Source organism: Filicampus tigris, chromosome 4, assembly GCF_054856515.1.
Source record: "Filicampus tigris isolate MCC_2025a chromosome 4, RoL_Ftig_1.0, whole genome shotgun sequence".
Taxonomy (NCBI): domain Eukaryota; kingdom Metazoa; phylum Chordata; class Actinopteri; order Syngnathiformes; family Syngnathidae; genus Filicampus; species Filicampus tigris.
In genome coordinates, this window is record NC_141220.1 from 2,127,771 (window position 1) to 2,152,165 (window position 24,395).

The 24,395-nt window shown below is 42.8% G+C and overlaps 1 protein-coding gene across 3 annotated transcripts in view; it reads left to right on the top strand.

Moving 5' to 3' along the window:
• The first annotated feature begins 1,378 nt into the window (after positions 1–1,378).
• LOC147148087 (NT-3 growth factor receptor-like) overlaps positions 1,379–24,395 on the top strand; it is a 72,317-nt gene continuing 49,300 nt past the window's right edge. For 2 of the 3 annotated variants that reach the window (XM_086028214.1, XM_086028215.1), the window contains exons 1-3: positions 1,379–1,830; positions 13,712–13,786; positions 14,851–14,922. In XM_086028214.1, the coding sequence (XP_085884340.1) occupies positions 1,421–1,830; positions 13,712–13,786; positions 14,851–14,922 (557 nt within the window). In that variant the 5' untranslated portion in view covers positions 1,379–1,420. The remainder of the gene's footprint in view (positions 1,831–13,711; positions 13,787–14,850; positions 14,923–24,395) is intronic. The other variant, XM_086028216.1, reaches the window with a different exon arrangement.

The window sequence follows — 24,395 nt, forward strand, 5'->3', positions numbered from 1 at the left end:
TGGGGGGGGGGCAGTGCCCACCCACGGACACACTCTGTCCACCCAAAGAAAACTGGATGTAGTTCTAATGAATGGGAAATAAAAAATCTAAATCAAATAAACTTTTATTGGTTTAGCCCAAATCACAACAAACAGTTATCTCAGTTAACGAGAAAACAAAACACGTTTTAGTGCGCAGTAGCCCTACGCTGGATTTCGACCTACTTGGTCATTGTAGCACTTTTCCCCCCCCCCAGGTAAGACTAACGCCCACCCACACCTGGCATCGAGGTAACACCACTGTTTTGACTATTGATTTAGCTTGTAACTATCCTTCCATCCATTATCGATACCGCTTATCCTCACAAGGGTCGCCAGCGTGCCAGAGCCTATCCCAGCTGTCATCGGGCAGTAGGCAGGGTACACCCTGAATTGGTTGCCAGCCAATCGCAGGGCACACAGAGACAAACAAACAACCATACTCACAATCACACCTAGGGGCAATTTAGAGCGTCCAATCAACCTACCATGCATGTTTTTGGAATGTGGGAGGAAACCGGAGTACCCAGAGAAAACCCACGCAAGCACGGGGAGAACATGCAAACTCCACACAGGAAGGCCGGGGCCGGAATCGAACCCACGACCTCTGAACTGTGAGGCGGACATGCTAACCGGTCGCCCACCGTGCCGCCCTAGCTTGTAATTATAGACCCCTTAACTTGAATTAACTTTGTGCGCTGTGTGCAAAGGCATCCATGTTCAAGGGCCAGCGGTCGAGGGCACGCACACAGTCGATTGAGTGAGACGCAATACTCGCTAAGTCCGCTTTATGTTTACAAGTCACAGCAATGGTGAACACCTGTGCAGTTGCTACAGTCATAAACTATGAGAAATCATTATTTCGGATACCAAAAAAAATTACTCCTCAGAATCAGGAATTTGCTCCTCAAATGAAGTTATTTATTAGCAAAACTGCTCCCCAAAGTGAAAAGGTTATTTCAAGCCCTGTGTGGGTGCATTTTTCCTTAAAATTCACATGTTTTTGTTCATATTTTGCCCTTCATTCAGTTAAAATTATTTGTTTCTGTACATTTTGATGTTAAAATTATTCGTTTTGTACGTTTTGACATTATTCTAAAAAAATGACAAATGCTTTTCATGAAATAAGGATTTTATTGTTGATTATTTTTCTTTTGAAATAACTTATTTTATACTTCTGACAGTATTCCGTTTTTATTGTAGGATAGTTGTGTTTTGATGTTTTGTGTTTTGTTCTTGTAATATTTCACTTTTGGGGAGAAAGAGAGAGAGCGCGCGCGCACGCTCGCGCGAGAGAGGGAGAGAGAGGGAGAGAGAGAGAGAGAGAGAGAGAGAGAGAGAGAGAGAGAGAGCAGAAATACTATTAGCTTTTGTCAATGATTGTTTAACAGGCATCACTCGAATGCTACAGCTAAATCAAGCCGCTGAGTGGTTCGAAGGAGAGAAAAAAAAAGTAAGGACAGCCACGCACGTGGCTATAACTAACCCTGACAAGGAAAAAAAAAATTGTACTTTCACATTCCTGATCGTGATGTATGGATTTGGAGATTTATTCTCATTCGATGGGTGCCGGCCACCCAAAATACGGCACTGCTGGAGGCTTTTGTTTCTACTCAACGTCTTATTTCACAATGGCCTCAGCACATCACTGCCGGACTGCCCGCCCACCTGCGCCTGCTCGCCCAACGAAATCTACTGCAACAAGTCGGACATCAATAGTAGGCTTTCCCCGAACTTGTTCTTCCAGGGCACCGGGAGCTCTGGCAATAGTACTCGGAGTACCGAAGACCTTTTCCAGAACATCACTTCCATGTAAGTGTCACTGTATCTTGTCGTGCAGAGGTCAGCAAACCTTGTGAAACTCGGAGCTACTTCTTGGAAACGGCATATAAAAGGCTAACTGTTTTATAGACACTTGTAAAATAACGTTATTGAGAATTATTCATCTGCTAAAACACCAATCATGTACATAATTATAAACAGTGATTTAACGTTTCTAACTCAGCCGCTGGATTATTATAGTACCATCGCAACAAGCTGATTTGTTCTACAGCTAAATCTATAGAATTTAAGTGAGGAAAAGGCTGGCTGATCTCTCAGAATGAGTTCCACAACTTGATCTGTAGGAAGACAGATGGTATCATTACATTATGGAATGGAATATATCTGTGATGGACCGTTTCTGTATCCATCCAACTAAAATAAAACCGACAGCAAGGATGCAGTGCAGAGGTGGCGGCACCATCTATTTGTGGCAAATGTAATGAATGTACTTTTAATGAGCATATTGTAAGGTTTTACTAATACATTCGCACAGTATGAGCTGGCATCTGTTACACATACATGTAAATTGCGCTAACTTTATATTAGGAAAACTATGTTGCCAGGTTGACTTTGGGATTGTCCTTAAAGAGAAAGTCAACCGAAACATTTTCTTTCCGAGAATATGTTCAATGCAAGCTCACTAGTTGAAACACGGTATTCTCATTAATATTGTGTTTGTGGAATATGAGTTAAGCAGCAAAATGCACCCATTTTTAGCCATTTTAGGGGGCGGCCATTTTGTCACTTCTGTCGACTGAAAATTACATCAAAGTTGCTCGGGGCTCAAGTAACGACCAATAATGGCTCGCTGGTTTGTGAGTCTTTTTTTTTTTTTTTTTTAACCAAAGTAAACATTGGAATCTTATTATATGTACTTGTACTCCTTCTTAAAACGATTTTAGGGTAACTTTTTTCATGTTCCATACTCTTTCATTAAAACTTTGACTGTGATTACTGCAAGTGTTAATTTAAAAGAAGTTAAAACTAGGGCCGTCAATAGATAAAAAAAATGAGGGATTAATTAATTGTGATCTGTAATTAATTGATCTAATGAATGTATTTTTTAATCTCACTTAAAAATTGCTGAGAAAAGCCCCAAAGCCTCCCATTGTCTGTATGCATGTATCTGTATTTCTTTTCTTTTCTTTTCTTTTTTCAATTACCCAGTCATTTGCCAGTTGAGGAACTGTTTTTCGCATTTATCAGCCAAGTCCCTGGTTTCTGTTTTCACAACATTCAGTGCAAAATGAGTTGAATCTCCACTCACCATCACAAAAGTGTCCAGTCACCCCCAAATAACTCGGGTTTAATTTGGCGAAGAACTTTGCAATGGCTCCCTGCATTAGCGTCTTCGTTGCTGTGGCTTTAGTCGCGGCTGATTACGTTGCATTTAGGTGGTAGGCTTGAACTGCTTCTTTGGTAAGCAAAGTCCTTCATACAAATAAGGCATATCACGCTGCCTTTATCAATAGTGCTGTCAGGGGCTTTTTTAAATTTAGCATTCATTGGATCAACAACTCTCACATGCTCCTCCATTTTCCCATCTTCTCTCTTCTCCCGAACTTGCCCTAGCTCCCACCTACAATAGGAGCCTATCAGGTTATGCCAAACACAATGACAGCCAATCATTGTCCACTCCAGGATGTGACATTGACCATGGTTTTCTACACCCCAACTAGTGTTACACTGGATACCGGTACCAGTATCGGTTTTTCAGCGTCAAAAATGGCTCGATACCATTTTTTTTTAACACCGGTATTTAAAAAAAAAAAAGCACACATAGCCCACCAAGTCTGTCTTAAAATCCCGTCTGCCGACCTGTTGAAACGCTTTTAAGTGGAACACATCCTGCGTGTGAAGATGACCCATTGAAGCGCTGGCTGCACGTTAGCTCGCTGCACCACTGCTCCTCGTTGAAAATCATGACGCGCATGATCGACAGCCATGGCAAGCCGACCCACATGACAAAGCCCATCTGTAAGGCTTGTTTTAAAACTACCGTGGCCGGAGGTGGAAACTAGGCTTGTCACGATACTAGAATTTCAACTTTGGTACCGATACCCAGCATAGGCTTTTTTTTTTTTACTGTAAAACTTTTTTACCGCCAAAATCTTAAATTATCATTAATACAATATTTTTTTTCAGAGGTAGTGTAAAAAATAGTACAACTTCAGTATTTAACTTCGACAACCCTCTGTACAGTCAATGCCTGGAACCAATGACACATTTTAAGTTGTCTGAGCCTGGGGTAGTGCAAAACAAAGGAAGACGTAGTGCAAAGAACAAAACACACAAAAAAAACAATTATTAATCTGTAAATTGTCTGACCTAGTGCAAAGAAATAACCATACTGTGCAACACCAATGGCACATCATTTTCAAGTTGTTTGAGGTAGTGAAAAAAAATAACACCCACCACTTACAGTAACATCAATTGACAACAAAATCTGTAAGTTGTCTGAGTATCTAGACCCACATGTTTATCTATTAAGGCAAACCAACAAGTCACAGATAATAATAAAAGTAATAATAAAAAAATGAATTAAAATACTTTCAGTTATTGGCTATCCAGAACAGTAGCAGGTAGGGTTGGGCATCTTTTGAATTTGGACGATTACGGTTCTGATGTTTGGATTCGATTCTGGTTCCTAACGATTCTTAACAAAAAAAAAAAAAAAATAGAACGATTTATTTTTGGACAAATCACATGAACTTCTCTGTTCTTCAATTTCATGAACTTTTTACTAATTGTGAACTTTACCATGGATTACTCAAAGTGCTGTGTTTAACCAGTATTTATTTTAATAAATTTTTTTGCATTAATATATAGCATTATTATTCACAAGAGCTTTATTTTTGAGAAGTTCAAGACAATACAATAATGCAGCTGTTACTGAAAACATGCTACTGAACACTTGGCTAACCTTGTCTTGCTTTAGAAAGAAAATGTATATGACAAACACAACGCTGCATTTTATGGGCAAGCAAGGGTGTCTATCTAATCAAAGCAGTCTATGTAAACATATGATGCATATGTATGTACAGTGTTTCTGTATATGCTGCAGCTGCGTATGCTATAAACTAAATATTAGCTGGATATGTGCATTTGAGTTTTTAACTTGTTGGTTCAACGTTGCCATTAGACATACTTAGCCGATTCTGACTTTGGGTCATGAGCCGCAATGCGTCATTCTATGGCTCGGCGTCGGCCGAATGAACCAGCCGGGCCGGCCCGGCCCGAAACAGGGTCAGCGACCCCGCGATGGGCGACCGCTGCCACCGCGGGGGCTGCTGGGGAGATCCGTGGGAAAGGCCGGGCGCACGCTCGGAGAAGCCGACGACGCGGCCCGCGCTTGCCAGCCGGTACAAAGTGAACGGAGGGGCTGACCGAAAGGACCACGGCAGCTCGAGTGGGGGCGAGCTTCCGTGCTATTGCGACACAGCTTCGACTGCAGGAGCCCGGGGCGCACACTTTTTTCGGTCGTACTTTGTTTGTAGCTCATTCGCGCAGCTAACTAGGGAGTTGACGAGCAGTCTGCACTCGGCAGAGCAGGGAGGGAGGGGCGGCCGCACGGTGCAGGCTTCGGCAGTGTGTGCGGGAGCAGCAGACCGTTAGGAGCAGACGTTGGCAAAGCGCTGGTGGTATCAAAGTCAGTGGTTTGGTATCGGTAATATCGATACCACAGCAAGCTAGTATTGTATCCGTTTAAAATGTTTAGTATCGAGTAAGTACGCAAGTATCGATATTTTTGACAATCCTAGAGGGAACACATCCAATCTGGCCGAGAACTTTGCTGACCGGCAAACAGTTATACCAGTAGTTTAAACAGCGATAGGTTGTGATGCATTTGTAACACTTACCTCAAAATTAAGTAGCATGAGAATGATTTTGTTCACAATTTCACCAGGCATTCGACTAGCTGGGAGCAGATTAGAGAGGAGTAGACACACATGCATGTACGCACACGCACACACACCCCCACACACGCACACCCACCCCCACGCGACCCCCACAAAAATCAAGATTTATTATCTTTTTCAAGTCAGTTGGTGTAAGTAAAAACAAAATTGACGAAAATACAAAAGGCTCCAACTAAAGACTGTTCTCAAAATTCAAAAGCAACTTTCCTCAACGTTGAATGTGTTTTTTCCTCTAATTTTGGTATCGATCCGATACCAAGTAAATACAGGGTAGTATCGGCCGATACCAATACTTTAGTTTGGAAATGATATGACCCCCCTTGAGTTTGTATATATATATATATATATATATATATATATATATAACTACAATGCAAACTTTAACAGTATAAAAGATTAAAATACTTCTACTACAACTGTTTCAGAACAAAAGTCAAGAGAGTCAAACCAAAAAAGCAGCACTGTAACAAAGATACAAATTGTCGCTGCCCTGTGAAAAACAATTATCTCCAATTTTTTTAACTTTTTTATTTTTCACTTTAATGCGATATCTGTAACGCGGAAACATGATTCATGTAAAAATAAGAAAATGAAAAAAAAAATGGAAATAAGTGTTTTTCACATGACAGCGACGAAATATAACAATGTCAAGTTGACAACTATAATACCTTCCATTGCACAATATTTTGAAACTTCGATTGCAGCTTGTTGCTTTTTGTAGGGTGAGCTTTTTTCATACGTTTGTGTAAATTTGTGGTGTTACCACAGTAGCGGAGCAGTTTATCACACTAATCACACTTGGCCCTGTGCTTTTCTGTTGTTGTAAAAAAAAGGTCCACACCGCGCTAGCCTCCGCTTCTTGTTCGGCTCTGCCATTGCTTTAGGTTCCGGCCGCTTTCTCACTCTCCCGTCGCCCTCTCTGCCAGGGAGGGGCGAAAAGTGTGCCTGAGAGAGAGTGTCAGGAGCCGCAGGGCGGGGGGTGTGGCGGGTGTGGGGGTCGGCTTGGCGCGGTGGTGCTATTTATGCAGAGAAGGGGCGCTTTGAGGAAATTGGTGGAGGAGCGAAGTATCGATCCCAGGACAATAGTATTGATCCGATACAATTACTTGCTTAGTATCGATAATATTGATATTTGGATCGATCCGCCCACCCCTGCTCTCCAGTTCTTTTCTGTTGTCCTCCTACTCTCACTGCTCCTTGATTTTCTCACTTCCTCATTTTCTCTAAAAATTTGAAGTTATTTTGTCAGTTATTATTTTGCTGCTTTTTCTAGATTTTTGTCGAGGTACCGTTCCTGTATTGAGTATTGAGGTATTTTATGCAGGTATAGTATCGAAGTCCTAACTTTGGTCTCGTGACAACACTGCCCCAAACAACTCAAGCAAAAGCCCCACGCATCAAAATGGATCTCATCATCATACAAAAACAGTAAAGTAGGGTTGGGCGATATGATTATATTAGATCGTTAAGCGGTTTAACGTGTTCACGATCTCATTTAGCCGAAAGATCGTTTGATCGTTTACAGGGCACATTCTATACAGTTTAGCTCTATGGCGGTGCAAAGCAGCTGACGCATATACCCGACCAACCAATCACACCACGCACAGTGCACTGTACGTGACATTCCCCGCCTCCCTGTTTGTTTGGATAGCGGGAAGCTATTGCGGAAAGTCACAATGAAGCCGAGTTGGTCCCGAAAAGAAACTCCACATCCACAGTGTTGATTTGGTTTGGCTTTTCCTTGGAGGAGAAAGCGCAAACCAGTTATTTGCAAAGTTTGCAGAGACTCGGTTCGGACATCAGCGCCAACAGCTAAAGCAAACACAGACACATGGTAGTCAGGAGCAGCCACTAGCTCCAAGCTAACGCAACCCACAGTAATACAGTCATTTAACAAGGGCACTTCATATGACAAAACAAGCAAGCAGTGTAAAGAAGTAACTGAGGCAGTGACTCTCCATAAATGTCAGACAAGAATTGACTATTTTTTCATGCCTAAAGCGCAATTGCATTTGGTTTCTTCCTGTGACATTGGTAGTATAATTTTGTCGGATCATGCCAATGTGATTATGAATATTACACTAAGAATATTGGCATTTTAGATTTCGACATTGGAGACTTGACAGCGTTATTCTCAAGGATAATGTCTTTATGGGTTTTCTCCGGGTACTCCGGTTTCCTCCCGCATTCCAAAAACATGCATGGTAAGTTGATTGGACACTCTAAATTGCCCCTAGGTGTGATTGTGAGTGCGGTTGTTTGTTTGTCTCTGTGTGCCCTGCGATTGGCTGTCCCCCGCCTACTGCCCAAAGATAGCTGCTATCCAGCACGCCCGTGACCCTTGTGAGGAGAAGCTGTACAGATAATGGATGTATGGATGATATTTTTGCCATATCGCCCACCCCTACAGTAAAGTTAGACATTAAAAATTAGATCAATGCGATTAAAGAAAATAACGCATTAACTCTGACTGTAATTAATTGATCGCAATTAATGCAGTAATTTGACACCCCTAGTTAAAACAGACCAGACAAATGAGACCAGGAACACTAAGGCACTACCTTAGTGAACATGATTGAAACAAGTGTTACGTTACCTCTTGCTAACTTAGCTTGGTTTAGAAACACATAGCAGTGTGATTAGGTGCTCATATATATGAACGAACAATTAGTCATACAAGCTTCCCACAAGACACAGCTGCCCTCATAGCAAAGGCATTTGTGCCAGATATGGCATTCAGTCGGCACTGGCATATGGCATGTGAACCGAACATGGCCCAGGACCGGCAAAGGAGGCACTGCCTTGAGTCTGGCGAACAAGATGTGGGCCAGTTGTTGAGTGAAGGATCTGGCCCAGAAATCAATTTAGCCGAGCTAGGCACTTGACCCTTATTTGCCGGTCCGTCCTCCGTTTGAGACCTGGGTACTCTTCCGGCCTCGTCCCTCTGTCCTTATTCATAACAATTATCAACCCCTGACCCCGTCCTTTTAAAGCGGTCCGTCTTTACGCGTCGCCCCAAAGAAAAAAAAAAGAAAAAGCATTCATGCATGACTCAGCGGGAGAGATGGTTGTATGTGTGTAAGGAGACGAAGTGAGCGAGTCGAGAGTTGTAATGTAACTGCTTTATTTAACAAAGGTCATTATTTGTATGTCAATGCAGCGGATGTGAAATACGTCAGTGTTAAGACTTCTGAATGAATGGACAAATTTATGTAGCTGTTGGCCAATAATTTGATGTATTGTAAACCTGATCAACGGTTTCATTAAGTCTCATACGTTTACACTTCATTTATTTGCTATTCTTTTTTATGGCTCTGTGAATGTCCTCGGTGTTACAAAGGTTACAAATACCAGCTGATTGTCATCTGTCATTTTAACTGAACCGTCAATCAAGCACTCAGTCCGTTGGTATGTAGCGCATCTACTAACCCAGAGTGTCAAGCCATTTTGCTATTTCTATGCCTTCATTAGCATCCACCATAGTGTGTCTGTGTGTCTGCGTCTGTCCTGGCAACTAATGAATATTAAATGGGGAGTTTATATATTTGCGATTCCCGGACACTCGAGCATGGGGGCGCATCGAGTTGCTCATGCGATTGATCGTAACAAAAATAAGTAACTGATATTTTACGTTCGACTAGAGTACCAAAAGTGGTGTATTGGATCTTTTGTAAATGCTAAATGAACTGCAAAGTATTAAGTGAAGTCTGTGTGTAAGCGATCTTTGTAAGCAGCGCATTTCTTTGGTTTCTGACAGGCGGCAGAGAGCCGTTGTGCGCATGAGCCAATTACTATGCATTATGAGTGATATAGTTAATTATAGTTGGAAATGATTATATTTAATACATTTTAATTAAAATAAAATTAAATGTGCTGTTAAAATTAAAGGGATGGTTGGTCGGGATTGTCATATTTTCACTAACAAGTTCATTTTATATATCTTTTGATCAGGAAAATTAATTTTGGAGAAATTCGGAAATAAGTGACAACTTGAAAACCGCCTCCTTTTAATGAGGAAAATGGCCTCGCCTACCGTTCTCTCCTTGTTCGGTCGGAGTCACTGGAGGGACTGATTACAAATTCTCCATTGGAAATCATTGTACTTTCATTGCTTTTAATGTCCAAAAATGGTGATCAATTGGCACCAAAATTTATGTGGACATCCCTACTAATGACCACTTCAACATAGCAAAAGGATATAAAAGATCCATGCTTGCCTGATTGCTTGCCCGCTGCCAGTCACCGTCTGCCTCCTGAGAGTTGACACGAGTTTAGCGTAGCTAAATGTCAGAAATATAACCAGTCGGGGTTCGTGTGCGCATTCATGTTCTTGTCTCATACCTGTCAACTTGTACGTTTTCCCTGTATTTTATATGTTTTTTGATCATTTCAAATTGTGTACGCCGTATAACAATTTTTGAACGGAAAAAAGGGGTGGCTGCCCTTCCCGCGGGGGCTGTCATCGCAGGGACTCCTTGGGTCTGGGTAGCCGGCGGCCTCTACACTTTGTGTGGGGTCCGCCTGTCTAATCCGGGCTGGGGCCTCTATGGTGGTGGCGCCCCTGTGGCCGTGGGCTGTCATTCCCCTCGGCGCGGAGAGCTCCCCTTGGGTACCCTTTCCTCATATGGTTTCTCTGTGCCTTGTCATGTCTTTTTAACACATTTTATCAGGTTGTGCACTTTGTGTGGGTGTGTGTGAATGATTGCTGATGTACTAATGGATATCTGTCTTGGGTTTGTTGGGAGGGAGGGCATGAACGGATTTTTTTTTTTTGTAATTATCTATGTTTTGCTTTGAATGTTTTAAAGCACTTTGAGTTGCATTTTTATGTATGAAAAGTGCTATATAAATAAAATGTGATTGATTGAAAAAAACCCACATTAAAAACTCGTTCTTTGTTAGACCGGTCTCGTCTAGGAGCGTCCGTTAGCGATTTCGACTGCAAACTTCGGCCAACTTTCACAAGCAAAGTTCCCCCTGCCCCATTGAGCGATAAACACTATGTAAGATTCTATATATAAATATCCGTTCCGTTTCCCCCACCTCTCCCGCTGAGCGATAAATACTGTGTAAGATTATATACAGAAATGTACGGGCAAATTACAACTTTTGTAAGATTCCGAACAGCCCGGGGTTGACAGGTATGCTGTCTAAGTGGAGAAGCGATCGCCAAGGTATTTTTGATTTTGTGGAAGTGATCATGATGAGATCACATTTTATGTCAGTAAATCCAAACTATTATGCAGAACATTTTTATACTTTCACAGGTTGAAGTGGACAAGAGTAGTATTGTGTTTTTGCACATTGGTGGCGATCAGTCGCCGTTTTAGAGAACAGAACTGACAAAGCAAGCAATATTACCACACTTGCGTCTCTTGTGACGTAGACCGAAACAATAACAAGCCGAGATCCAAAAGGGGGCGAGCCAATTTGTCGTAAATCTAATCACAAAAAAAGGCCGTAGCCCTTTGCCATTCCACCTGGCAGTTTTATCTGAACGAAAGGTGCACCAAAGTAAATTTGATGCTGTACTTGAACCATTTGGAGGCATAGTTTTGGTCTCTTTTTGAAGATAACACTTTGAATTATTCTTCCCAACTGTCAGAATTGTTTTAAGTGCTACTGGCACCGAATTATGGAAGTTTGAATACATAAAAGAAGGCTGACCCACGGATGACCCACGGCCTTCTATGTATTCAAACTTCCATAATTCAGTGCCGGACACACACCTTTTTATTCTGTGATGGAGCAAGAGAAAGCATGTCACATTCACACAAGTCACGGAGGTCCCCCCTGTACAGAAGCTGTCTCTGCTTTGCCGGGAAAGCGCAGCTACGTCACACGTGCCCCGTGTGTCTCATTAATAAACAGAATGTAGAACGAACAAGCATATTTAGAAAATTGTCCATGTAGATTAATAATGCACACAAATAACCCTTGAATTGTTTAAACAGAATACGTCGAGTTTTGAGAATGTTCACAAAATTAAAATAGCAAAATATAAAACAAAATATTTACTGGGCTACTTATGACACAGCAAGCTACAAGTACCCGGACATGAAAAAAAGAGACCAGGCTAGGAGAACCGTAAGCAAGGAGCTTATTATACTTGGTATGTTTTTACTTGCTTGAGTTGTTTTTTACAGGTGTTGAACTTCACCAAGACGGCAATATTTGTTTGCATTAGCTTTAGCACAACTAAAGCTACGTACTCCTCCAGCAGGACAGTCAAACGGCATGCTGGTGTGTCACTTGCCAGTGCGCTGGCCCTGACGCTGGGTCTCATCACTTGTCGTACTAGTAGAACTTGCGCTGTATTTCTGTTGAAAAATCTCCTGCGCATTTGGGTAACTACTGGTGCGTTTGAAGTTTTCGGTGTCAATTTTTATCATTTGCCCATTTCGCCAAGTAGGTTGATATGAACTTTGGCCGCCTCGCGACGACGTCACACCGTGAGGGCCAACTATTGGGCCGGAGTAAAATCCACCTTCGCCCTTGCTTACTCCGCCCCTTTTTTAAAAACGTGTCACGCCCGTCCTCCGCCCCAAAAATGGGCATCCGTCCGGGACGTACCGTTCCGCTCCCGGGACGGACTGCCCAGCCCATCCTTTATTTACATTTTTATTTACATCAGTTACAAAAACAAAACAAAATATTTCTTTATACAAAGCTGTGAACATTTGGGAACCACTTGATCTGACACCACAATATCAGTTTTAGTTGAATTATACTTTTTAGTAGTCAAATTACCCGATGATACAAAAAGTTAATTTAAAACCTAGTTTGCATGTTTCAGTGGGGCTGGGCGTGGGCCATACATGTGGGCCAAAGACCAGGAAATCGATGCCATCGATCCAAAGATGGCCGCATGGCTCCTAATATGGATGGTGGCAGGAAGAAAAGCAGAAGAAAAGAGGGCATGGAGAGCACAACAATTTGATGGATGGATAAATGCTGTTCAAGAGCATACTGCGTCCCAGTTTGGACTCTGAGTTCAGTGTTAAAAAAAAAATTGCAGTTTTCCAGTTTATATGTGGTGGTTCTGAAAATAAATATATGTTATCACTGTAGTTGTTGAGGCTTTGTCAAAAAAAAAATCTGGGTCAAATATGGTTCATGAATGAAGTGGCTTAGTTAAGGTTGAATTAAGGCTGATATCAGGAACCAGTCCTGGTCCATAGTAGGGCCAGCTATGGTTATACGATTTGGCTGAGATATGGGCCTTGTGTGGCCCACATGTCGATACCAGAAGTGGACCACGAAAGGACTGTCATTCATTAAGATATGTGGGCCAAGGGCAGCTGGGTTGTAAAAAGCCTCCCAGCTGCGTTGTAAAAAGCCTCCCAGATAGAAAAATCACTGGGCCACACCGATTTTTCTATCTGGGAGGCTTTTTCCGTCGCCATTTAACATGATTTTATGGCGACTTCCCATAATACCCTCGAGAAATATATACCTTTAAGTGGCAGCTCCTCCTGTCCTCACAGATAAGTAAAGCACCTGCCAAAGTCGTCTCCGTTCGTTGAATTCAAAGGCTGAAAATGACATGCCTTCAAGGATAGTTACATGGTTAAAAACAAACATGACTTTAAACTAACCGTAAGGTTACCAAAATGTAAAGTTAGATTTTTCTTACCAATGTCAACGTCCATCAATCCTCCCGTCTAAATCTGTAATGGCGGCGGTTATTGAGTTGGTCACCGGAAGTTTTAAAGACTGAACATGCGCAAATCACAATTGATGTAAAAAAATATCCTTTAGTCCAAATGAAACATTTAAATTTGGTGCCCTGCTGTGAATTTACATTTCATAAAAGTAAAGAAACTGTATTTAACCATAAACATTAATTATAATGTTCACTTGAAACGAGCAAACAAAAAAAAAAACAAATGAGGGATGTGCACTTTTTTCAGTGTAATGCTAATTGACTCATACTTTCTTCTTTACAGACACGTTGAGAATTGGACTGGTCTGCAGACGTTGAGAGAAGTTCACATGGAACCCTACACTGGCTTACAGAGACTGTACGTCATGAAATATTTTTCTAAACGTATGCTGGTCACTGCAAATGCCTTATTGAGAAGATTACCCTTATTTCTGTAAAAAATTCTGCACAACATTAATCCACTGCTGAGCTCATTGAGGTACACTGATGCTGTTGAGCTGATGTTTTGTGTGACTTTTATGCATGATGAATCATAACATATAATTAGCAAAAAAGCTAAAATCATGCTAGAGTAAATCCTTGCTAAACCTTGATTTTCATTAGACTGTAACAAAGGTGGGAAAACATGTTATAATCCAGTGAAAACAAGGTTACATTTTTTGTATTTGCTGTATTTTCAAAAGATACTTTTGGTAGAAACACAACACTTCAAATCATCAATGAGCACCATACATACCAGTGAAGCATTGTGGTGGCAGTGTCATGCTATGGTTCAAATTCGGAAATAATAGTAAGTGTTGATACACTTCATGTAAAGCATTTTTTAAAAATCATTTAAAAAGGGACTGTGCATATTAATGATTAGCATGGAAGTATGCCAAATTATAGTTGTTGGCTTGTTTCCATTTGTAGTCTCTTGGAAGGTTGATGTAGCATTTTAAGTATAAATGCAGTAAAAAGAGTGTAAGAAAAGTAAATCCATATGCAACACACACTACAAGTACACAGATCATTAATTAATTCAGTGGTAGGTGACCAACAGAGCTTGTGTGCAAAAGAAAGATGTGCTTACTGCCGTCTTTTATGTAAGTGTTACGATGTGATTGGGGGGAAAAAAATGTTCCTCACGATAAATTCAATAAATGTGACATGATTGTATTTCACTGTGGGGCAGTAAGCAAGGGAACAACAGCAATGACCTCGCCCCCTGCTCTGTGTGTGTAATGAACTTTAGTTGTTGTTTAATAAGGGGGGGCGGGCAGTATGATCATGAATTTTGCCAGTAAATTGATTTCCAAGCATACAATGTGAAGTATTCTGTAATATCTCTGCATAAATTTGACATAATGCCCTCCCCCAAAAAACGATAAAATGTGTTAAGTGGCAACAACAACAATTTTCTCGCTGTTTTATGTATTGCAGGACCATTATGAGGAGCGGCCTATGTACAATCGAGCAAAGTGTTTTCTCCAAAAATCCCCAACTAAGCTACATGTAAGTGTTCATACTCAATTAATGCCATCATATTTATTAAATGACAACCTTGTCATTAAATAAAAAATAATTTAAATACCACATTTCCTATTAGAATTGATTAAAAAAATTTAAAGGTACAGCTCGTCAGAGTATCCTATGTAAACATAATGTTCATATTTTGTTTCCTTTTCGTTGTTTTCAAATGCATTGTTACTGTGTTTCAACTACAAAATTGAAACTCAAACACACAAAACAAATGTGAGCATGAACTTTGAGAAACACTGAAAATAGTAAATGACTAAAATTCATTTAGAGTTTAATGTAACCGATGGATTTTATGACCTAATACATTTATTTTTTTTGAAAAATAAAAACCTCAGTGCCACCTAGGGGTACTATCACCCCCATTTCAGTCACATTGTTATAGACTTTGCTACCACAGTGCAGTGTAGGCTCTATGCATATAATGAGCAACATCAAATCCGTTGCAGACAGTGCAGTTTATTCTTTTCCAGCGAAATGGGCGTCAGTGACAGACGGAGAGTTCTGTCAGTACTTGACCCGGTTAGTGATGAGTAAACTGTCATTTTTTTAAATGTTTGTCGTCATTCATCAGAAAATCGGGAGTGACGGACCAGTCTGACGGAATGCCCACCTCTGCTAAATCGATCCAATCAAAATATAAGATAAGATAAGATAAGATAAGATAAGATAAGAATGCCTTTATTGATCCCACAGTGGGGACATTTTCATTGTTACAGCAGCAAAGATATAGGTCACACAGGGACGGCGGCATAATGTGGCCATTAATGTAAAACATTGACGGCAAACATTTAGGATCAAACCTATGTAAATATACGCAGTAACATGTGTATATACACATGTATATACACACCAACCTACATCTACATAAAAAGTATGTGGAACACTCATTTTGACCTGTACATAGTACAGAGGAAAAATACTCTAAGTAAGTGACAGTGCTGCAGTGCTGTAGTGAAATGTAAGGAACAGCATTGGATCAAAATAAAACTAGACTAACATTAGTGGGGAATGTTGAGTATTGCACGGTATTACAGTAGTGGGGAATATTGGGTATTGCACGATATGAGCTCAGGTACAGGACTGCACAATTGCACTAATGTCCGCCAGTTTGTAGAGACTACACAATGTTCTTGTTAAAGAGTCTGACAGCAGCAGGCAAGAAGGAACGGCGGAATCTCTCCTTTGCACAGCGAGGGTGTAACAGTCTGTCACTGAAGGAGCTGTGGAGTGCTGTTAGGGTGCCCTGGAGGGGGTGGTCCAGGTTGTCCAGCATTGATGACAGCTTGGCCAACATCCTCCTGTCCCCCACCGAGTCCACAGAGTCCAGGGAGCAGCCCAGGACAGAGCCGGCCCTCCTGACCAGTTTGTCCAGCCGCTTCTTGTCCCGGGCCGAGACGCCGCCTGCCCAGGTGACCACTCCCTGGAAGATGACCGATGCAACCACCGAGTCATAAAAGTTCCTGATGAGTGTCCCTTGAACCCCAAAAGACCTCAGTCTCCTGAGTAGTCTGCTGTTGTTGCACCAGTCCAGTTTATTGTTCAGATGAACACCCAGGTACTTGTAAGTTGAGACTCCCTCAACATCTGTTCCCCGGATATTCACTGGTGCAGGTGAAGAGTGCTGGCGTCTACCGAAATCCACCACCATTTCTTTGGATTTCCCCGCATTGATCAGGAGGCGGTTCTGCTGGCACCAGTCCACAAAACCCTGAGTAAGTTCTCTGTACTCCCGATCATCTCCGCCTGTGATGAGGCCGACAATCGCAGAGTCGTCAGAGAACTTCTGCAGGTGACAGGTAGGGGTGTTGTAGTTGAAGTCCGAGGTGTAGAGGGTGAACAGGAAGGGAGCCAAGACAGTTCCCTGTGGGGACCCCGTGCTACAGAGGAGCACGTCAGACACACAGTCCTGTGTCCTCACATACTGTGGCCGGTTTGTGAGGTAGTCCTGGATCCATGTGGTGAGGTGGTGCGCCACCCCCGCCCGCTCCAGCTTGTCTCCCAGTAGGGTGGGCTGGATGGTGTTGAAAGCACTGGAGAAATCAAAGAACATGATCCTCACAGTGCTCCCCGCCTTCTCCAGGTGGGAGAGTGAAGTGTGGAGGAGGTAGATGATGGCATCATCCACACTGATGCCAGGCTGATATGCGAACTGGAGGGGGTCCATTGAGGAGCTCACCAGGGGGCGCAGGTGGACAAGGACCAGTCTCTCCAGGGTCTTCATCAGGTGAGACGTCAGCGCCACTGGTCTGAAGCTGTTGAGCTCCTTCGGGTGGGGGGTCTTTGGCACTGGGACCAGGCAGGATGTTTTCCATAGCTGCGGGACCCTGCCCAGCTTCAGGCTCAGGTTGAACATGTGCTGGACAATTCCACACAGCTGGTCTGCGCAGGATTTGAGGAGCTGGGGGCTGATGCCATCTGGACCCGCTGCCTTCCTCACCTTCATCTTCTTCAGCTGGTTCCTCACCTGAGATGTTGTGAAGGCCAAGGCTGGGCAGGAGGGAGTGGTGGCTATCTGGTGTAGCTGGGAGCTGGAGACTGTGGAGAAAAGGGGGGAGGGGGTGACATGCCCAGCAGGAGGAGTAGGTGTAGGCTGCAGCAGGAGAGACTGAGTGGAGGCAGGCATCTGATCAAACCTATTGAAAAAGAGGTTCAGCTCATTTGCCCACTGCAGGTCCCCCCCAGTCCTGGTCTTGGGTTGTCCGTGGTCTGAGATGGTCTTCAGGCCCCTCCAGACTCCCCTCGCGTTATTCTGCAGCAGCTGCTCCTCCATCCTCTTCCTGTAGGACCTTTTCCCCTCTCTGATCCTCCTCCTCAGCTGGCGCTGCACAGTCTTCCGCTCCTCTGTGTTGCCTGACGCAAAAGCCCTCCTCTTCTCCTTCAGGAGAGCTTTTATGTCTGGTGTGATCCAGGGATTGTTGTTGGAGAAACACCTTACTGTCCTGGTGGGTATGGTGTTCTCCATGCAGAAATTTATATAGTCTGTAACAGTGTCCGTTAGACTACTAATGTATTCCCCGTATATATATGTTATGGTATGCACCTGAAAAAAATCCTTAAACCACGGCTGACCTGTTCTCTGAATCAGAGCCGTGATTGGTCGTTGTGAGCAGTGGTGATGTCATTTTCAGTCAACAGAAGACAAAATGGCCGCCCCCAGAGATGGCTAAAACAAGTGCATTTTGCTGCTTAATCTATATTTCACAAACGCAAAATTAATCAGAACGCTGTATTTCAACTAGTGGGCCTGCTGGGAACAGATTCTTGAAAAAAATATGTTTGGGTTGACTTCCGCTTTAAAGATACGGAGGAACATATTTATTCAGCACTATAAATGAGGATATTGTAATGAACTAGGTTATGTGTTTTATTGTTATGAGTTGTCGTTGAGGGCTTGTCGCAAATGTGACATGTTTTGTTGGTTTTGAGTGCTCCGTTTTCCCAGTTCACGAACGCGCCACTCTGCGAGAGAGAGCGCGTGAGCTGTTCCTGCTTCCATGTCAATCACTGACATAGAAAAACTGTGTTTTGTTTTTAAATGTGAGTTTACTGACTAATGCCGCAGTAATCCAGAGCAGACACAACGATATGTTAGCGTAACAAACAGGGCTGAAAGATCACAATTACTTTGCATTTGCAATTACTTTGCATTTGCAATGTAATTGTGATTTTGTAATCGTGAAGGCTGCTGTTTAAATGGTCATTACTTTATTGACAGCGGAGGGGAGAGGAGTATTCGCAAAACGCTAAGATAACGCTGCCGCTAATCTTGGCAGCCCTAAACTCCATGTTAAGAAGGAATTTGTTTTAACGTCTGTAAAAGTGTATGTATGAGTGTTTATGGGAAGTAAGTAAGGAGAGGAATACTGTATATTTGGGTTTGCAACTGCCTAATTTACCTGCCTATGACCCATTGCACAGCTCATGCTGCCGTCCCATCTCACACTAACATGCTCGCTTCATACGTCATAGGCAAAAAAAGAAATCAGAATTGACCTGAAGTGTGAACGTAACCCATGTCAAACCTTTTACTTTATTGATTCCTAAATTACTTTTATTTTAACCTTTTTTTTTTGACTGAGTTACATAACATTTTACCATCAAAAAGCCACAGACTGGCTTTCACATAGGGCATCAATGGGAAATGAGGCAGGTGCCTGACCACCCAAAGCCCCACCCGCTGCACGTCCCTGCACACACATTCCTGAAAAAAATACAGCGAAGGCACTCCAACTCTGAGTCCGTCTCCCAGATGCAGCAGCATCCGTCGCATTGAAGGCGGAAGCCCATCTGTGACGTGCGTCAGGTTAAATTCTTCAATGCATATCCAAGTCTGGATGTGTACAATTGCCACGTTCATGGCCATTTAACTTAAATAGAGTACTATTGTGTGTACACTTTCAGCCAGCTTCGTCGCTCGTCCTGTGAAGTGCTTAAAGCGCTAGGCATTTTGGCAACAGAGACTGCATGCTTATCTATTTCATCCAGTGGTACATGTGGAATTATATTCATCCATCCATTATCCACCCGCCTCACAACAGTTGCGGGCATTCTGGGGCCTATCCCAGCTCCGGGCAGTAGGCGGGGTACAGCCCGTATTGGCTGCCAGCCTACTATTTACTATTGTTTTTGGAATGTGGGAGGAAACCGGAGTACCCAGAGGAAACCCACGCAGGCATGGGGAGAACATGCAAACTCCACACAGGGAGGCCAAGGCCGGGATCGAACCCACGACCGTTGAACTGTGAGGCGGACGTGCTAACCAGTCGACCACCGTGCCGCCCCTCCTAAATTTCAATTCATGAAAAAAAAAATGTAGAAGATTTTTAAAAAAAATACTTTACTTTAATAGAACATTTTGGTTGCTTTTAAATGTATGATGAAAGATTTACATTGATTTTGTAGATTTTTTAATGTAAAAAAAACCTGTCCCAACTTTTCATGTCATTACCGAAATGCAAAGAGTATTTGTCTGTAGGCAGGGCTTGGTTTTAGACACATCCCCAGAAATTTCACCAGTAAGAGACATTACCTTCATGTTCATCCCTGGGCACATGGCGAGTAATTAGTTTGCAGTTTTATTAAGTTATGTGCCCTCCAAAGTCTGAAAATCAGCATGTGGTTCACACCTCATTTCGGCAATAAAATGAGCACTTTTGATTTTAATGGTAAATGTACTGTTTTCTATCTCTGTACTCATGCTCAAAACTGTCTGTGGTAGCCACGTTGTACCTAGCATTGTTGAGTATTGTCAACAACTATCGTAAAATGTCACTACCGAAACGGTCACTACTGAAACATTTCGGAAGTGACATAATGGTTTCGGTAGTGACAATATGATGTTTATTTTTGAATAAAGTAAGTTTTAAATAATATAACACATAGATACAAATGTCATACATAGATCCTTCTGATTTTAACAATATTATATTCCATATTTTATCAAAATTTGAAGGGAAAAATAAACCCGAACCGGTCACTACCTAAATATACGGATAGGTTTCGGTTGTGACATAATTGTTTCGGTTGTGAGAATATGATGTTTATTTTTGAATAAAGTAAGTTTTAAATAATATAATACATAGATACATATGTCATACATAGATCTCTCTGATTTTAACAATATTCTATTTCATATTTTATCTTAATTTGAAGGGAAAAACACCAAACTGCCAAACAGCCTAGAGTACAGGCGAAGGGTTACAATGACCCAGTGAAATCCAAAGAATATTTAATAAAGGAAAAGAGAAAGAAATAAGAGATGGAAGGAAGAAGGAAAGCTGAAGTCTACCAATGAATTCTCCAACAGAGAGCAAAGGAAAGTCAGAAGAGCATGGGGAAAAGACAAGACCACCGGATGTCTCTCAAAAAACAGAGAGGGGGAACATACATACAGGGAAATGTATGTTACAAAAATGTTTGTGTTTCCAATTAAATTTTCACTTGGAAGGTGAAACCACAGTTTTTCAATGATGAAGAGCCCTGTGATGGACAGGTGACCGGTCCAGCGTGTACCCTGCTTTTGCCCTAAGTCGGCTGCGATCAACTCCAACCCCCTGCGACCCTGAGTACAGCACAAAGCAGTAGAAAATGGAAAAAATGTTGTTTCATTAGTTAATGTACACGTTAAAAGTTAAAATATAGCAAAACTAGTTAAGTGATAACAATTCTACCCTCACACAAAGTATTACTGCAACAGCAGCAACAATATGGTCACTACTGAAATGTTGCAGTCACTACCGAAAAAAATGATGTTTTAACAAAAATAAAAAGTATTGAATTATCAACCAACAATTTTTGATAGTGATTGTTTAAGGGTATCGACAGGCGGATCGGTGCAGCGTCTGCTGCGATGCGGACCCTGTATCGGTCTGTCGTGGTGAAGAAGGAGTTTAGCCGAAAGGCGAAGCTCTCAATTTACCGGTCGATTTACGTTCCTACTCACACCTATGGTCATGAGCTGTGGGTCATGACCGAAAGAACAAGATCTCGGATACAAGCGGCCGAAATGGGTTTCCTTCGTAGGGTGTCCGGGCTCTGCCTTAGAGATAGGGTGAGAGGTTCGGCCATCCGGGAGGGACTCAGAGTCGAGCCGCTGCTCCTCCGCGTCGAGAGGAGCCAGTTGAGGTGGCTCGGGCATCTGATTAGGATGCCTCCTGGACGCCTCCCTGGTGAGGTGTTCCGGGCATGTCCCACCGGCAGGAGACCCCGAGGACGACCCAGAACACGCTGGAGAGACTATGTCTCCCGGCTTGGCTGGGAACGCCTTGGGATCCGGAAGAGCTGGAGGATGTTGCTGGGGAGAGGGAAGTCTGGGCTTCCCTGCTGAAGCTGCTGCCTCCGCGACCCGACTTCGGATAAGCGGGAGATAATGGATGAATGGATGGATGTTTAAGGGTATGTTTGTTTTAATTAATGATGACTTTTGAAGTCAATGTGATCAACTTTCTACATTTTACAATGCAAAATAGCATATAAATTTTGATTTATTTCAGAAAAAGTCACATTAAATTCTGTTAAAAATTCATTTTGATTGGTTTTGATGTCAAAACCATACATATTAATTTATAAAAAATACTCTGTAGAGGGGAGAATGGAAAAAAATATAAATCGACTAGTAGAATTATTTTTATTCTTCTGTAATTGTGTGTTTCGTTAGTGACACATTTTAGGGACAGGCAAGATATTAGGGAAAAGCTAGAAAATACTATTGGAAAATTGACTGTACTTTTACTATATTTGTGCCCCTTAGATATGGTGCAACATGAATACAATAAAGGTTTTTCTGAAATAAAATACAAATTTCAGACATTTTCCAACTCTGAATTTGAACCAATTCAATAGAATGGCCCATATACAGTAATAACATGTTTACATTATTCTTCTCTTTTATGAGGAATAAGTGGATAAATGTGAAACAAATGTTCTGCTGAACTGATTAAAGGTGAGCTCATTGTGCGCTTGACATGACATGGTCTTGCTCAGAATTTTACTCTGCAGTAGTCAAAGACAAACCGCTCCTCGCTGCAGCAAGATCTCAGAAGAAATATAAATGGAAAAAATAGGCTGTCTGCACATAATGTGGCATTGAGCTGTTCATAAGTTATGAATGTTCTGCTTATTATTTATTGTTTTATATTAGTTTATACAGTTTTGAGTTGAGCAGGAAAGGTTTCTAGAAGTTCGAGAGATATTTATTTTGACAAGTACATTTTGTTACTTTGTATAGTTTGTAAGTATATTTCTGGATAATGACTTTTTCATGTGTTCATCCATCCATCCATTATCCAAACCGTGCTGGAGCCCATCCCAGCTGTCGACGGGCAGCATAGCATAGAGTTCCGGCACAGCATACCAGCTATCACGACCAATGTGTGGTCGCCTGAAATGGGTAGCCCACCTGGTCGGAACCACGTGCTGAGCCGCAGAACCCCGTGGCCGTTGCGACCAATTTTCCTTGGTTGAACTTTTTTTATTATTATATTTTTGGACTCGACTTTCCTTCTCCTTCTGGCTCCCTTGTGACGTCACTCTCCGTGGCAACGCTCCCTCTCCTCTCCCGTCCAGCGACGCCAACTAAAACCCGTAAGTGCCGCTTGCAATTTCCTACGGGCCATATGATTGGTTCATAATTAAATTTTTGCGAATCAAGTAGAGCCTGGCTAAGTCAGCCAACTTTAGCCTGGTACGCTAGATCATTGCTCATTACACGCGCACGCACGCACACCCGCACGCACGCACAACACACACACACACATTGTTTGGTCCCAATGCCCTTCCCTTTTCAACCTGATAGTCATTTTCTTCATTTATTCAGACTTGCCTTAGTATAGGATTTCTTTATTGTGTTTCTATTTCTGCTTCTGACCATTGTAGTTGGTTTCGTTTAGATTTCCATAGCTGTAGAAAATAAATCATTGTCATTTACAGAAATTTAGTGCGAATTGTGTGTGTTTGAGTCAGCTTCAATCACTGATCTGATAAATCGGACTTACAGATTTTTAATGTAGCGCCTTCATATGTTAAGACTGAATTCCGAGGACTTTTTCGTCCGTTTTGTTCAAAGAATCAACCCAAAACGGGCGTGGTGCCCCCTAGCGGCGATCGAGAGTTAGTGCAGGCTTCATGGTGGGGTGGCCACCGTAGACGCCCGAGTAGAGGTTCTGGTTCCTCCCGTAAGTCCGCTTTTTCCAAGTCGCGTCATTCCGAACCTGTACCCTTAGTGTCCACCACTGAACCCTTCCCCTCAGACTCTACTTTGGGCGCCCGGGTTGGCCATTTACACGGGACCCCCGTGGGGTGGCCAGCGTAGGCGTCCGAGTAGAGTTTCCAGTTCCTCCTCAGCTTTTTCCAAGTCACTTCATTACGAACCTTTACCCAAGCCACTACACTCCCCACCTTTTTTGACACCTCGTTCACTGCGTACTTCTTCACCTAGTCCCGTTCATCCTGTTCCCGCCCCGATGCCTCAGCAGTGCCAGACCCCCTTCCCGGCACCTCGGTAACTACAGGCTCCCATGCCGGTTCCTCTGCAGTGCCAGGCCCCCTTCCTGGCACCCTGGCAACTACAGGCTCCCATGCCGGCTCCTCTGCAGTGACAAGCCCTCTTCCCGGCACCTCGGTAACTACAGGCTCCCATGCCAGTTCCTCTGCAGTGCCAGGCCCTCTTCACGCCACCTCAGCAAATGCAGGCCCCCATCCTAGCTCCTCGGCTCCTCTGCACCCGGTGCCTCAGCAGTGCCATGCTCTATCTATCCCATCTTGGCAACTACAGGCTCTCATGCCGGCTCCTCTGCAGTGCCAGGCCCTCTTCCCGGCACCTCGGCAACTACAGGCTCTCATGCCGGCTCCTCTGCAGTGACAAGCCCTCTTCCCGGCACCTCGGTAACTACAGGCTCCCATGCCAGTTCCTCTGCAGTGCCAGGCCCTCTTCTCGCCACCTCAGCAAA